At 35.8% G+C, this 16,070-nt stretch overlaps 2 protein-coding genes across 2 annotated transcripts; one reads left to right on the forward strand and one right to left on the reverse strand.

The window, feature by feature from the left end:
* Nucleotides 1-2,895: 2,895 nt before the first annotated feature.
* Nucleotides 2,896-9,471, reverse strand: LOC121413270 (protein mago nashi homolog). The gene is made up of 4 exons (XM_041606030.1): nt 9,339-9,471; nt 7,781-7,839; nt 6,637-6,830; nt 2,896-3,630 (listed from the first exon to the last, which is right to left on the reverse strand). The coding sequence occupies exons 1-4, from the start codon at nt 9,427-9,429 to the stop codon at nt 3,531-3,533; spliced, it is 444 nt and encodes a 147-aa protein (XP_041461964.1). The 5' UTR covers nt 9,430-9,471; the 3' UTR covers nt 2,896-3,530.
* A 7-nt stretch (nt 9,472-9,478) lies between these two features.
* On the forward strand, nt 9,479-15,018 carry LOC121413269 (25S rRNA (adenine(2142)-N(1))-methyltransferase-like). The gene is made up of 6 exons (XM_041606029.1): nt 9,479-9,700; nt 10,689-10,827; nt 11,240-11,359; nt 12,012-12,149; nt 12,644-12,772; nt 14,075-15,018. Exons 1-6 carry the CDS (start codon nt 9,624-9,626, stop codon nt 14,303-14,305), a joined length of 834 nt encoding a protein of 277 aa, XP_041461963.1. The 5' UTR covers nt 9,479-9,623; the 3' UTR covers nt 14,306-15,018.
* The last annotated feature ends 1,052 nt before the right edge of the window (nt 15,019-16,070 follow it).

Here is a 16,070-nt window from a genome sequence, read left to right on the forward strand (position 1 = left end):
TCTGGTTAATTGCATTATAAAAAAAATAACTATTTCCATTAGCTTGAAAACACATTTATTCACCATTTTGTAAACAATGTAAGAACCCAGTGCTCTCCCCTCCATCTCCACTCCTTTTGTAAAAAGCGCTTAGAGACATGCAACTTTGCTTATGTATTTTGCGCTATACAAAAATGTTTCATTATTTATGGAAAGGGTGGATTAAAACTTGCACAAACATACTCTTTATTCATGACATTCTTCCCTTTTGTATCATTTTAATCATTCTAACATCTGAAGATATCTTACATGTACATCAATTTTTGGTTACACTTAGTAATTCCGAAGGTTCTTTATTCCGAAACACGTAAATTGCCTATACATGTACCTCGATATTCGTTAATCCGAAAACGTAAAAGGGTTCGTAAATCCGAACATTTGTGGCTTTATTCCGAAGATTCTTTAATCTGAAAACGAAATAAGGTTCGTTAATCATTTAGTTTTCAGACTAACGAACCTTCGCAATTACGAACCTCGTTTCATTTTCGGATTAACAAACCTTCGCAATTACGAACCTCACTTCGTTTTCGGACTAACGAACCTTCGGAATAACGAAGCTTCGGAATTACGAACGTATACGCAATTTTTGATCCACTATGATGATGCAGTCCAGACACTCTTTAAGACATGGGAGCAAAGCTTCAGACCATTTTCATATACAAACAGTATGTGTTATAAGCGAACATGATAAGTTTTAAATGCAGGAGACATTTTCTATCTCACAGGCCTTGTAGAACAAAGCTTGGCACACAATCAGAGCCAATTTTATGCACGATAACATTAATTATTGGGTGCAATCAAGAGAAAAAACGAGGTGTTTTCTATGCTGAAAATAGGTTGAAAATTCTTCATTCAGATTTCAATCTAAAAATGGCATCGCTGATAAAAGATTTTACATGTCGACCTTGACCATCATTTCAGTACTTTCTGATGGAAAATGTAAATGTATAATTTTCCAACAATTCTGTAACAAACCTATCTTGTGAACTATCTAAAACCAATGACAGTATATTGTCCCCATTTCACTACATACAAACATGAGCTAAAAACTATGTACAGAAGAATATTAAAGCAACGTTAGCAAAATTATCATTTAATGGCTTTAACAGAGACCATTCATATCCTAGGAACATAAGTACATTTAGACTGAAAAAATCTGCAGTTTCAGAGGATTTAGAAAAAATATTTTCAGATTTTTCGAAGTCAGGATATCCCAAGGCCAGACAGAGTCTCAGGAGAGCATATCCTGACCGAAATAGACTGATTTTTTTTCAGTCTAACATACAGTCTTTACAATGTATGAATTCTCTCCTACTTTCCATCAACATATCAAGATAATTACAAGGTTTTTAGAAATAATTTGTGATAAACAAGGTAGAATAAAAAAAAATGGTTTGATGATTTCTGAACGTACATGCTATATAATAGGCAAATTGTGTATGAAAGAAGCCCTGACAAATTGATATCATTAGTAAACTCATGTGCTTCAAAAGATGTAAAATTGTGGTGACTGGATTTAACAGGTGATGATTCTTTCATATCGTTGTGCGCACCACAAACCCTCCTCTACGCACTTCGATGCGAAAGTTAGTTTTGCAGAAAACGCATTCAAAGAAAAGTATTTTTTTTAAACCAGCAATAAGTGCACCTACAAGGAGAACAAATTATTTACTGTCTTCGTTCAAAAGTTCAGGTTCCAAAGTTTCATCCCGTATCTTTATATTTTCTTGAAGTTAATCATTTACGCCACAGTGGGCATTGTAACAGAGAGGACGGTTTGTGGAATAGATACAGTGCGCTATCGCGCCTCGCGATTTCACCACAAACCGTCCGCTCTGTTACGATGCCCACTGTAGCTTAAATAATTTACTTCAAGAAAATATAAAGATACGGGGTGGAACTTTGGAACCTGAACTATCAAACGAAGACACCAGTAAATAATTTGCTCTCCTTGTAGGTGCACTTATTGCTGGTTTTAAAAAAAGCTTTTCTTTATTCGTTTTCTGCCAAACTAACTTTTGCATCGAAGTGCGCAGAGAGGACGGTTTGTGGTACGTGCAACGATATCATGCAGTGTTTATCTAATATAGCAAGTTAAAACCATAATTTATGAGTAAATATTCATTTGAATACCTTCATATTGCGGGTCATTTATCTGTTTTCAATTTAAAAGCAATTATGTGCCACAAATTAAGGATTAGACCACTTATTAAAGATTTTATTTACAACTTGCCCTTCAAGACCATGTTTAGTCTCCCCTATCACGCATGCACATGCCCTCCTTATATCAAGATGGGCACCAAATATTTCAAATGTGTAACTTACCAGTGCAGAATAAACCAAAATGGACAATGGGGACAGCAGCACAAGTCTTTGTTTGATGCAAAAACAATGAATCAAACATGGCATCCATAATGTAGTCTAATGACATGTAAGGCTAACAATTTCTTTAATATCACTCTGGGCTTGGAGACATGATGACAACATATTGGCCCGAATTCACAAAAGTGGTTTTGAAAACCCATGGTTTATGGAGATTTCCTTTATAAATTACGTTTAATTTAGCACATATCGGGCGCGTGTATAAAACATGTCCAGTACTGATGCGCGCTTTTGTCACAGTGTACCAAATAGACGCCTGTTACCATGGTTATCCACGCTATTTTATTCATGAGTCCACTCATCAAACAGTGGTCTCATGAATAAAATAGCGTATCTAACCATGGTAGCCAGTGTCAATTTGGCGCACTGTGACAAAAGCGCGCATCAGTACTGGACATGTTTTATACACGCGCCCGATAAGAGCTAAATTAAGCGTAATTTATACATGAAATCTCCATAAACCATGGACTCAACCGTGGGTTTTCAAAACCACCTTTGTGAATATGGGCCCATGTGTCTCATGCAATAGGTGGATCTAGCCAGATTAGAAACAATACATTGGACAGGGGCACCATTTTGTTCACAAACAATTGCATGGCCTGTGAAATAGTATTGTATCTAACCGAGCTTGATCAGCCACTGTTTCCACAGATACTTTGCTTCAGACTTCGTCTAAATTGCTGATCTCCGTCTTTCGTGAAAATGGTACCCTGGTAATGAGATTGATGTGATCTGTAGCACCTCACAGTTTCTTCTGAAGCATTTAAACAACAAATACTGTTCTCTTGAAGTGGATGATCTGCATACTTCAGTCTGGTCAGTTCTGGAGGGGACTCTTTCCATCAGTGACCATTGTCAGAACACTGCTCCAAATATCATTATCCATCAAAAGACCAAAGCTATTCAGGACAGGTTGATGCAGTTCATGCTTTTCATGAATCCTTCCTTCAGACAGACGGGCTTACTGGTCAATTTGGCGTGGGGCTTGGATACAAACTCCCTAACAATTTGGCTTACACTAACACACAAATTCTAGTTGAAACTTATTTTACAAGATACAAAAAAGTGTCCTTTCCAAATGTGGAATGAGCAATTGCTGGAATGTCCTCTTAGATTGGCTTGATCTTGAAGTGTAAACCAATGAGTGAAAAGACTAGGCACTTGAGATCTTGTACTAGGTAGTAGAATGTGCGCAGGCCTTCAGCATCTCTGCATCAGAAAGAAAAAGACAAAGGATTCTCCTGTGACTTCTTGTTCATGAAACAGCAGTATTACTATCTTTTTTAACCCTAAGAAGACAGGCGGGGGCTGATTCATCCCCCCTCGACATTTTTCGTGATAAATCCGCCGCGCGAAATTTTTTGACCGCGTTACTGACTTTTTACTTTCAAGTCTCGCGCAACTTTTGAGACCAAAATTGTGACCCCCGGGTACAAAGTTCCGAAATTGCGCAACATTTCGGAAGTGCATGCAGACCCAAAATTACTAAAAAACGTGAAATTGTGTACAAATCCAATCCAAGTGGTGTTTTGAGCCAAAATTCATAACCTGTATCATTATTTTTCCTTTTACTGCTTAAAATCATTCAATTTTATCTTTTTTATGGACAAAATACAGTCCCTGATGATTGCCATTGAAAAAAAAAAGTAAAAAAACAGAAATACATAAGAAATTTAGAAAACAATAGAAGACATAAGAAAATAAATGTGATGTTGAAATTTTTAAAACATAAATATGATCAGATGCCTATCTAGAGTATGTGAAATAAAAATTAGCATTTCAGGGGCATTATTTTATTAATTAGATCAAACTTGTGATTTTACGCATAAATTAGTATAATTAATGAGCAATGAGAGTTTTCGCAGAATTTGATATTATAGTTTTGTAGATAATGCCATGGATAACGCTCGTGCCAAGTTTCGTCGCGATTGGGTGATCGACGGCCGAGATCACAAGGGGGGGGGGCTGAATCAGTCCCCCCCAGTCTTGTTAGGCGTCGAAATAGCCCAGTCTATTTAGGGTTAAACCCCAAACCCCATCATTACATCAAAAGGATGGATCCAGTTAGCTACAAAATTGGATGAGAAGAATTGACTTGCAATTTAGAGAAAAACAAAATAAATGAAAAATATATACATAGAGGGAGAAGAACATGTGAAGTGGTTCTAGGTACCTTCAAGATTCAAAATATTTATTATATGTAAAAACACAGAAATTTGGCCTCAGCTGGCAATCAATTTCATGACGAAAAACAAATATTCAACATATCAGACAGAAATACAAAATTAATGTACGCATCTTTTACTTATGTTTGTGTGGGTTTTGAGGGAAGAGGAGGGGGGGATAGGGGGCACCGACCTCAAGTAAACAAGTATCAGTAAATAAGAACTTCACAGGAATTTACTTTCATGAACTTGGCTTGATTGGCAGATTCAAAACAGGATATCAGTTCCAATCAAATAAATACGTGGTCAAGACTACAGGGAAACTCCCTCCCCTCAAAGAAAATTTACATGTGTATCAGGAGAGATGAGTCACTTTAGACTGACATTACACAATTTCCTTTTCAAGTAACATGACGTGACACTTGTGTGGTAGAACTTCTTCTAACTGCATGCAGTTGCTTAACTTCAAGTAAAAGGTATTAAAGAGGAATGAAACCTTTGGAACAAATAGGCTTGTGTCGAAACAGAAAAATCAAAGAATAAGAACAAAGAAAGTTTGAGAAAAATCAGACAAATAATGATAAAGTTATGACTATTTGAATATTGCAATCACTAATGCTATGGAGATCCTCTCATTGGCAATGCGGCAAGGATGAGTGATGTCACTTATGAACAACTTTCCCTTTGATGGACTATAAAATACCCTCAAAATGTCTCTTTTTGCGTTTTCTTATGGTGATACAAACTCTTTATTCATGATGTATTCTTTAAAAAATCTGTATTACATGCCCTCCTATAGAAAGAACACGTGATCTACTGAAAGATGTGATAAAAGAGGCAATTTAAGTGAAATATATACTAAAGTAATGAGGAGAGTTGTTCACAAGTGACATCACACATCTTTGTGGCATTTCCAAAGTGAGGATCCCCGTAGCATTAGTGATTGCAATATTCAAATGCTCATAACTTTCTCATTATTTGTCCGATTTCTGATGATCTGTTTCTTTGATCTTTCTGTTTTCACACAAGGTATCTTGTTCCAAAGGTTTCATTCTCCTTTAACTCTATCTAGGACGGGGTATTTTGGGAGTTCCTATGGCCGGAAGGGGGGCCTCCCAGGCCCCCCCCAACCTAAGATCTCAGCAGTCGACCGCACGATCGCGCTGAAAATTGGCACGGGGGTTGCCAGGGAAATAATCTACAAGACTATATAGTAATTTATTTTCATGCGAATCGCTATTAAGTGATTATGCTAATTTATGCCTAATTAGTATGCGAAATCATACTTTTTCCTCTAACTCCCTAAATAAAGCTCCAAATGTACTAATTTTTGGTATAGAAACTCTTTGTGGTGTCCTTAGCAAGTGTACATGAAAAAAATTGTGATATCAAATCATTTTCTTATGTATTATATTGTTTTTTGCAATTTCTTATGTATTTCTTTGTTTTTTTTACCTTTTGTTTTTCATTGTTTTTTCAATGAAATTTGTTGGGGACTCTTCTGTGATCATAAAAAGCATAAAATGGATACATTTAGACTAGCAAAACTAAAAATAATCATACATTTATGAATTTTGGTTGAAAACACAATTTGCATTGACTTTGTACACAAAATCATGTTTTTGAGCAATTTTCGGTCTGACATGCACTTACATAATGTTGCGTAATTTCAGAACCACGTACCCAGGTGACGCAAAATTGGTCTCTAAAGTTGCGCAAGACTTGAAATTAAAAAGTCAGCGAGTGGCGAGGTAAAAAAATTTCGCACAGCGAAAATATCGCGCGAATCGTTAAGGGGGGGGCCTCCGAGGCCCCACCCCCCGGCCTAGATAGGGTTAAAAGTACTAGTAATTTGGTGCTTAAGGATAATGCTCAGCACCCTCTTGCCAAAAAAGAAGTAAATCAATAATTTTATCTAGAACAAGGTGTAAGAACCTATTTCATTCAACTAAGTGGATCTATTAACTAAGAATCATATCATGTCTGAATGATGATGATGATCATGTTTTCATTTTTTTCATCATTCAGTCATGACAGATGCTTCCTTTACCTGCTATTGTTAACATCAATCAAGGAACCAAACTTGGTGGTAGCAAATGAGATGTGCTCATCGCCCATCACAATTTCTAGCTCCTGTCGACCTACTCTGTCTGGAGGCGGCCATAGAGCATCGTCTTCCTGCATCACTTCGGAATCATCGACGATTCGTTTCAACTCCTCGATCACAGCCTTGTGTACATAGGCCTGAAGCAAAGCAAGATTACACATCAGAATTTATAAACAGATATTTCTTTCTCATAAGCCCCTACTTATCTCTCAGAATTGCTTTTCCTGAAAATTCAACCAACCTCACATAACAAATGAAGTTAAAATCATGATAGATTCCTTCTGAAACAGGCTACTCTTTAATGATTGCGCATTCAGCTATACAGCTCATAAGCTGTGGAACCAGGTTTAACCCTGTACTATATAACTTTCCTTTTCAAAAAGGCAAAATTTTCTACATAGTCCCAGCTAAGGAAATACCGTACTTGGTTTTAACAAAAATTCAATAATCCCCAACTAGAGATAGCCATTTATCATTGCTTATCTCTGATTGGACAACCCACATGTAGAGTATGGGGTTATGGAAAATGTTAGCAGTGAGAAAAGGGTATATGCCAAAGCACAAGAGAGAATATTTACAGTGACTGCACTACACAAATCTAAAGCATTATTAAAGCGATGAAACAAACATTTACAATTTAACAAGAAGATTCTTGCAGCTTCATACCAGCATCATTGTAATCTACATTTCTTTATAATAATCCCCATCATAATGATAATCATTATAAGCAGCCATCATTTTCTTCATCCTCAAGATAATTAACTCTATTCCATCATCATCATCATTATCATCACCATCACCATCACCATCACAATCATCATCATCATCATCATCATCATCATCATCATCTTTATCTTCAAGATCACCACCCCCACCAAGTTATTTTTTTTTCCAATGCTACATTTCCTTCTTGTATTTACCTACCCCTCCCCCCCCCATATAACGGCACCTTATCAAGAGTCAAAGTAGCATCTTTTCAGCAGGAATCATTGCTAATCATTAGGCCTACAATAATAAACAATGGGAAATGCAAGAGAGCCGCAGTGAAAAACACTTGGCTCAAATCCTGCTAAAAGATGCATCATACCTCTTTCCTGATCATGACATCATTCTTGTAGTTTGAATTGTTGGCATAACGAAGCTTTCCTGTAGAAAAAAAATAAACATCATAGAATTACAACAAAAATTATGTGCATTAGCATTTACTTTCTACATAAAGAGTATACAAACACGCCTAGTTGGAGTTGGTTTGAATGCCAAGTCTCTGTGATTAAATCACTTATCACATATGGAAGCACCGTGATGCGGTTCTGACTCTCGCCATGTAATCATAGGGTCATGTGTTCGTATCCCATCATGTCCTAGCATCCTTTGGCAAGGTGTCAATCCACAAATTGCCACTCTCCACCCAGGTGTTAAATGGGTACCTGGTAGGATGCAAAAGCTTATGTAGTATGCCTAGTAATCGAGTCTTGGAATTTTTATTGGAATGCTCCCCAGGGAGTGGAGAAGATGCCAACATTGTATGCAGGCATGCAAGGATCTAATGACCGGGGTAATAATATATATGTAAAGCGATTAGAAACATCATGTCGATATGTTAAGCGCTATATAAATATGGCTGTCAAATGGCTTGCGCAAAACATTGCAATAGCAATACATTTCAACATTTTTGAAATATTGAGATTTGAGAAAATAAATATTGCAATTATAAAAAAATATATTCAACAAACTTAATTGATGAAAAAAAAATTGTGAAAAGACATTTTAGAACAAAAAATATTGCAAAAAAAAACTTAACATGTAGAATTCTGGGCAGCTTACTCTAATCTAGACAGCTGGCAGCCGTCTGTTTCGAGGAGTTTTTAAACCTTTTTTTTTCTCCTCTTACATAGGCCTACATGTAGATGGCTATACATGCTTTTTTTATCTTTTTTTTCTTTGAATTTGAAAGGATGAAAAGCTACTTTCATAATTTGAGTTATTTTCTTTTCTTTAGAACTTTCTCCTTCACCCTTTTCTGCTTTATTTCATTCTCTTTTTCTTTTCCTCTTATTCTTTTTACTTTTTTTCTCCTTTTACGTTTCTTTTCCCTTTTTTGTTTTGTTTCTTTCTTGTTAATTCTTTTCTTTTTAAGGGGTCAACTATAAAAGCTTGTTTTCAATAAACCTTTTTCATTCGTATTGATTCGATTGTTTTCTCTCTTTTCTTTTCCTCTTTTTCTTTTGTTTCTTAGTTACTGTTATTTTCATTTTTTCTTCTAACTTTAATAACTAGATCTAACGTTCACTTTCTGAATTCTTTTCTTTTCATTGTTTCACAGTTTTTTCCCATTTGCCTAAATTTATGGTTAAGGGGTCAACTAATAGTACTAACTTAGTAATAGTAAGTTTCACTCATGATCACGCGCCCTGCTGTAAACAATGTAAGCCGGGACGAAGGCGGGCCGGGTCGAGACGGCGAGGCGAGGCAAGCCAAGCCAATGCTAGGCTTCTGCCTCTGGTCCCATACGCTACGATTCGTGTTCGTATTCGACAAAGTACAAACATGGTGATTAGTATAACCCAAATACAATCTTAAACAGTCAACAAAATCATCAAAAACCAGATCGACCATGGTCTAGGTATAACAAGTTTCATTCTCACCATCTGGACGAAACTCAAACTCCAAAAATTCATGACCAAATTTTCCTTTATGTCCTACGTAATATCGGAGATAGAATTCGCTTGAAGCCATGATTGCCTTGCTGAAGCTAAATTGTTTCTGTCAACAGATGGCGCTGAAGCAAAAGGCAGAATGATCAAAGACCACGGCATCGAGAAAGTCGACCGAGTGTGGTTGGTAAACGATTTCTTTCTAATTTTAAGCTGTAGGCAGGCTTGGTGAGGCACGGTTCGTGACAGTTCTTTGTTTGTACAAGAAAATTGAAAATGAAGACGAACAAGAGACGAAAGAAACCAAAGAAACCAGTAACAGCTATGAACTTAGCCAGCCAAAATAACGAGAGGTGAGCCTAGCACTATGTCAGAGCTCCCCCGTAGCTTCGGCGTTGTCCGAGCTCGAGTCTCGATGACTCGGTCCCCGCTCTTACAGTGCAGTGGGACGTGGGCAGGTCCTCAAAAAGTGACTTCTCTCATCTAATTTCAAATTATTAAATGCTCTTACATCATTTTTTTCTTGATAATCTTGAAAATATGATCTAGGTCTAAACAATAAAGATGCCGAATGGCGAAGTCCAGGGCCAAGCCTAGCCTTGGCCTTGAGGACTCCGTGTCATGATGATAATTGATATTTTTAAATATTTTGACATATTTTTAAATTATGTAGATCTAGATCTACTTCATCTTGGAGCCTTGAAAGTTGAAACTCTTTCAAGCGAGACCACACCCAGATGGATTTACCTAAGAAATCCATATTTACAGGGTGAAATTGGCTTATAACTAAGTGTGAATTTTTATTGATCTTTAAACCTTCAAACACCTAATGCGTGTGAAGGGATAAAAATTATTTCACTATCATTTTATGAATGGCAAAAATGAGAGGTTTCTTACCAGACCTATCTCGTGTAGATCCCTCGATCCATTTGTCAACAAAGCAAATACGTCTGACCCTTGAACCGCTTTATGTTATGACGTACCTTCGATTAGTGATTTTACAAAATGCTGTTTTGAAGAACAATTTATAGATAAGAATTATTATTTAACAAATACTGTAATTTGATACGTGATTGTACATAATTATTTTAATATTTTGTTTTGTTTTGTTGAATTGCAAATCACATTTTGGGGGTTTTTTATGCCCAATGTTGCAATGTTACTTCTTAATCATAGTGTCCATATTTTCAGTGTCCAATTTTAGAAAGGTGGCAACACTTATATTTTATAAGGCTTTGCATATCCTTCTCACTGTAGTGTAGGCGAGACTGCTAGCTCCATTTCACCTAGTATTAGCAAATAAAATATGAAAAATTAAAGCAAATATCTATTTTCACACAGCTCAAAGTTCATGAAAAGGAAAATCATATCAAGGCTGCACACTATCATGAAGGACATTGACAAGGTCAAACAAGATACAACCAGCTCTTCAGATGATAAGAAGATGAAGGTTAAGCAGTTAGAACTCAAGATAGAAGAGGTAAAGGTTTATTGGGTTTTTACAATAAATTAATTTATTATTAAATCTGTTCCTTCAAAAAAGTTTTTTGGTTTGGGTAACTCGAACTCAAGGAAGTCTTTTGAGCTAAGTTTGCAGTTTCTCAAGTAATCAGAAATTATTAGGGGTTTGCAAGCTAATAATTATTGAACTTCCCAGCTCATACAAGCCTAGTATTGAAATGAATCTCTATTCAAGCATAATTATAAGATCCTTATTTTTTTTCTGCATGTTTATTAATCACTATTAGTTGAAAATCAAGCCTTTTAGCAATGTCCAGGAAATAACGTGGTTGAAATTTAATACATATGATCTAATTATATTGAAGTTCAAACTATTAAAAGAGAAGTTCTATTGCATAGTCATCAAACTGTGTTGTATTTATTCTCTCCAGCTAGGGGGATTACAAGCCTACCAACAGAGTTCTCTCCTTGGTGAACATCTCCATGGCAACGTAAACACATCAAAATGGGTGCTGCAAAAACTCAAGGAAGCTAATATCCGGTCACCAAAGGTAAACTTTACCAGAGGTGATACTCTGAAAATGTTCTTATCTCTGTTTCTTATATTTTATCTTTTCTCACTGAGATAGGAAGATGCAAAAATCATTGCAAATTCTGAAAATCTTCTTAACATGTTCTTATCTCTGAAATGATTGCCCCTTTTTCGTCTCCAACACACACATTTCTTTTCAATCAAAACACACTTTTATATTAGCAGTTTTAACCAATAGAAGCATTCCTTATGTCAAAGAGAATATTATGTGCGCTGCACACGCACTAATTATTGGCATAATTACATAATTGGAGTATTAAGAAATTTATTACCCCTCAAAAATGTGTCATGGATCTTGTTAGAAGTGTTTATAATTCTTCCACCCCTCCCAATCATTTATTAATTATGTTTCCCATTTTAGTTGAAATGGGACGGGGTTTCTTTAATGGATCAACAATGTGCTGCATTCAACTCTGCTGAGGTAAACGCCCAGGTACAGACAGAAAATATTTCCTAAAAAAGCTGTTAGCAACGGAATTGATAGACTAGCTTAGGCATGGTAATAGGAAGCGCCTTGAGCTCATTACAATGTGGATATGTTCGCTCTACGAATACCATGTACATGTATTTTATTTACACAGACTTTTTAATTGAACACCATTTCTTTTCAGGGATCAAAGTTATGTCTTCTGGATGTTGGGGCCCTGCAGGAGAATTACTCCAAACAAACAAAATGGTTGGATGCAGTGGCCATTGATCTAAATCCACAGTGCGAAGGCATCATCAAATCAGATTTCTTTGACTTCAAGGTAATAGTATGAAATATTTAGATGAATCATTTAATATCCATATCTGAATATGGACATTGCTTTACACAAGAGAAACTGAAATCATGAATAAATTGAATAAAGCAAAGAATAAACTGAAGGAAGAAAAGTAGTAAACATTCTGTACACCAAAGCGGCCCAACTTTGAACTTTGAAGAATAATTCCTATCAGTAGCTCCACACATATCATTGGATGGAGACATTCTGTGTATCAATGTGAGGTGTTTGCAATTTTATAGTTAAGTAATTATAAGATGAATTTATATATATATTTTGCTAAACAATCATACAAATTGTCACCTGATCATATAACTCTCCATACTGAATAATTTTTCAAATACACAAAGTGAATGAAATGGCACTGGACCTACACAATACAGGATTAATGAAAATGTATATTTCAGACTTCCCTTTCCATCTATAATGCAACATTTGATATCTGATTCATTCATTGAGATTTGATGGTTTACACATAGGTTGGAGAGTCTGATGTCTATGACATCATAGTACTGAGTTTGGTCCTAAACTTTGTAAGCTCTCCTTCTCAGAGGGGTGAGATGTTGAAGAGATGCCAGACACTCTGCAGACAGGAAGGACATATCTTTGTAAGATTCAGCTTGAACTTCATTTTTTTTAAATTTCAGTTATTCATTTATCCACCCACCCAACCATCTGTTTTTTAGCAAACTTATTGTTATTTTTAAAATTCCAATCATGCATTCATTCATTCATTATTTATTTTTTTTTATTCAATCATTTATTTATTTATTCAATCATTCATTCCTTCATTTTTAATTCCTTCATTTTTATTTTACTTATTTTTGTTTAATTCAATCATTTATTTACTCTTTCATTCATCCTCCCTCCCTTTACAAAAAGATTGGTCATCTGTCTATTGTGTTTGTTATCATGCTAAGAAATGGAGATTTCTTGATTTCATTTTTTTGTAGGACGCACTGTATAATTAGTAGTAAGTCTTGTAAGATACAATGGGCTTTAATATCAGATATTTCATTCAGTAAATCCATTGTTTCACTTCCCCAAAATAAATGACCAGGAGCTGAATATGACAATGTGGTGTTGTGTAGCAAATGTATTGTAGGGTTTGTAACATGTTCTTTTCCTTCCTAGTGGCACACACCCCCCTAATTGAGTGTTAAGCCTGGCTCACACTATGCGATTCGAATTTCAAAGAAATTGTGGTAACATTTAATATGGACATTCCAACTTAAAAATGTTATGGATCAGAGTTCAGAATAGTGGTAGGACTACTGAAATTGAAATTCAGTCAAGTTTGAGCCTCCCTGAATGAACAAGAACAAATTCAATTCCAAATCATAATGACATCATCTGCTTCAACCTGAAGCCCATTTTGACTTTACTCTGACCACAGGGCTTGCCGCAAAGCAGACTTCTGATTTTGGTATTCCTAGGAATCCTAGCATTATGCTGAACTTCAAATAAAATGAGATTTGACTTCTTTGAAATTTTATATTTAATGCAAAATGCAATTTCTTGAAAAATCGTGTAGTATCCGATTGCATAGTGTGAGCCGGGCTTAAAGGAAACAAGCCTTAAGTCCTGTCTAGCATAAACCTATGTATCTCTAAAAGTTGTTTTCAATATTAGATTGTATTTTTGATTGTTCAAGTTCTTGTAAACTAGTTAGGAAGGAAAAGATTGTCAATTAGACCCAATACATCAAAACAAATATAGGTTGAGATAATATTCATTACTGATGAGTGTACCTGTAAACAAAGCTTGTGAGATTTATGACCTGTATTCAAACCAAACATTTTGACTTCATATAGGGAGGTCCATCTCTACACATTTTTCAAAACAATATAAAGTTTTAAGTGTGTCACTGTATTAATGATTGGATTTTCATTTAATCACTCTATCCACAGATTGTTCTTCCTCGTGCATGCCTGGATAACTCACGCTACTTGGATCACGCCCTCTTTGAACAGATGATGGAAAGTTTGAACTTTGACCTGGTGGCTAAGCATGATAGCAAAAAGCTTAGTTTCTTGATGTTCAGAAAGGCCGAGAAGAGGAAAGAAGTGAAGACCAGTTTCCACAAGAGAGAAGTCAGGAATGGGACACGGTGCAACAACTTTTGTATCATTATGAGATGAGGGATTTGACAGTTAGGAAGGGAAGATTCAGGTCAAGAGCAAGAAGTCAGGATGAGGAAAGGAGAGAACGGCAAAGGGAAGTCCAAAACAGCAAAAGGTTAAACAACTAAACCCTACCGTGATGAGATGAGTTTTTGGCCTTTGATATGAAGACTAGTTTTCAATGAGAAAAGTCAGGAATGGGTAATGATGCAACAACTTTTGTGGAGTTTTTCAGGAGTCTGCCTTCGACACCTTAATGAGAAAACCGTCTTCATGATTGTGACTATTCCATATCATTAATGCGACCAGGGTTTTCCCCAAGTCGTGTTTTGCATCGGGGGAGCATTCATGAAAGGACTTGTCGGATATTTCATCCAACAAATCCTGCTTTACCCGACAGTTACCATAATAACTGCCTCTCAGCCAATCAAAATCTAGGAAAGATGTTGGATCTGACAACTTGTCGAACAAATATGAAACATCCCCCTGGTCTTGCGGAGGGTCACATGAAGCTACTATGAAAAGAAGTAAATTATCAAATTTTCCACCATCTATTTCATAAATTGTGATAAATTTGTATGTGTGTTTATTAGTTTCTTAGTTTTCATGGTGAATGAAGAGGATTAGAATACAGACTAAAGATTGTCTTTGGCTGAGGACATCGACATGCAGAAACATTATCGTATTTGGGAATGTGTGATTGCCACTTGTGTGTAGACACATTTGACATACATGTACATGTAGCAATATGGGCCAAATTCATTCCACTTAATGTAGTCAGGAAGTTTCTCTTTATTGAAGTTTGATTAAAATTCATGTTAAAGCGTAAACATTATTGATTGAAAAACACAGAATGATCGTATGAAAGTCAATAAAACCAGTAACACACATCAATTATGAATATAGTGTTTTTTATTGCATGAAAGCTGAAAATTCTAACATGGCATATTGCTTTACATGAATTGATCAAAATATATTCTTACAGTACTGAATCATTTACAAATCCTGGCTAAAATCAATACTCGCATTGATATTTGAATCCATTTTTTTTCTTTATAAACTTCTGACCTTGAATGGATTTAACAGTGGTTCAAACAAACGTGAGTTTGAAGAAGAGTAATTACATGCAGAATCATTCTTTAAATTCAAATGATATACATCATTTTTAAGACAATTTTCACTACCAGAGTAAGATAATCTGTACTTGGTGAATGAACTGAAGGATGGCATTCCGTAAATATGTGGTCTATTAAATGTTAATTAAGGGTAAGCTTTATATGAGGATAGAGATACATTGGACAGATAGCTGTCCAGGTTTCACAAGTAGAAAATATGCCCAGAGTAAAATTAAACCTACATAGTAGTATTTTATCTACTCATTAGGACTAAATTATTTGATCGGGTTCCATGACACTTGCTCCAATGGAAAAATCTGCACATTTAATATGAATCCTTATTTTAACCCCCCCCCCCAAAAAAAAATATATTATAATCCTATCTTTCGAGATTTAGATGAATTGTGTTTATTAAAAAGAAGCCCAATTTGCAGCCAAAAACTGAATTACATGAATTAAATGAAAATGAAAATCCATAATTATTGTTCGAAATAGACATGAAAGGAAATACTCCGAAAATTTGCTTTGCCCAATTGATCGTGGGCCCGGCAGCTGCTGTGCAGCGCCAGATCGACAAGGCTCTATCCCTTTAATCGTTGAACGTCAAACGGTAGCAGCAACTCCCATCTTTTAACGTCTTTTGTTCTGACACAGCCGGGGTTTGAACC

This window comes from Lytechinus variegatus, chromosome 4 (assembly GCF_018143015.1).
Source record: "Lytechinus variegatus isolate NC3 chromosome 4, Lvar_3.0, whole genome shotgun sequence".
NCBI lineage: Eukaryota > Metazoa > Echinodermata > Echinoidea > Temnopleuroida > Toxopneustidae > Lytechinus > Lytechinus variegatus.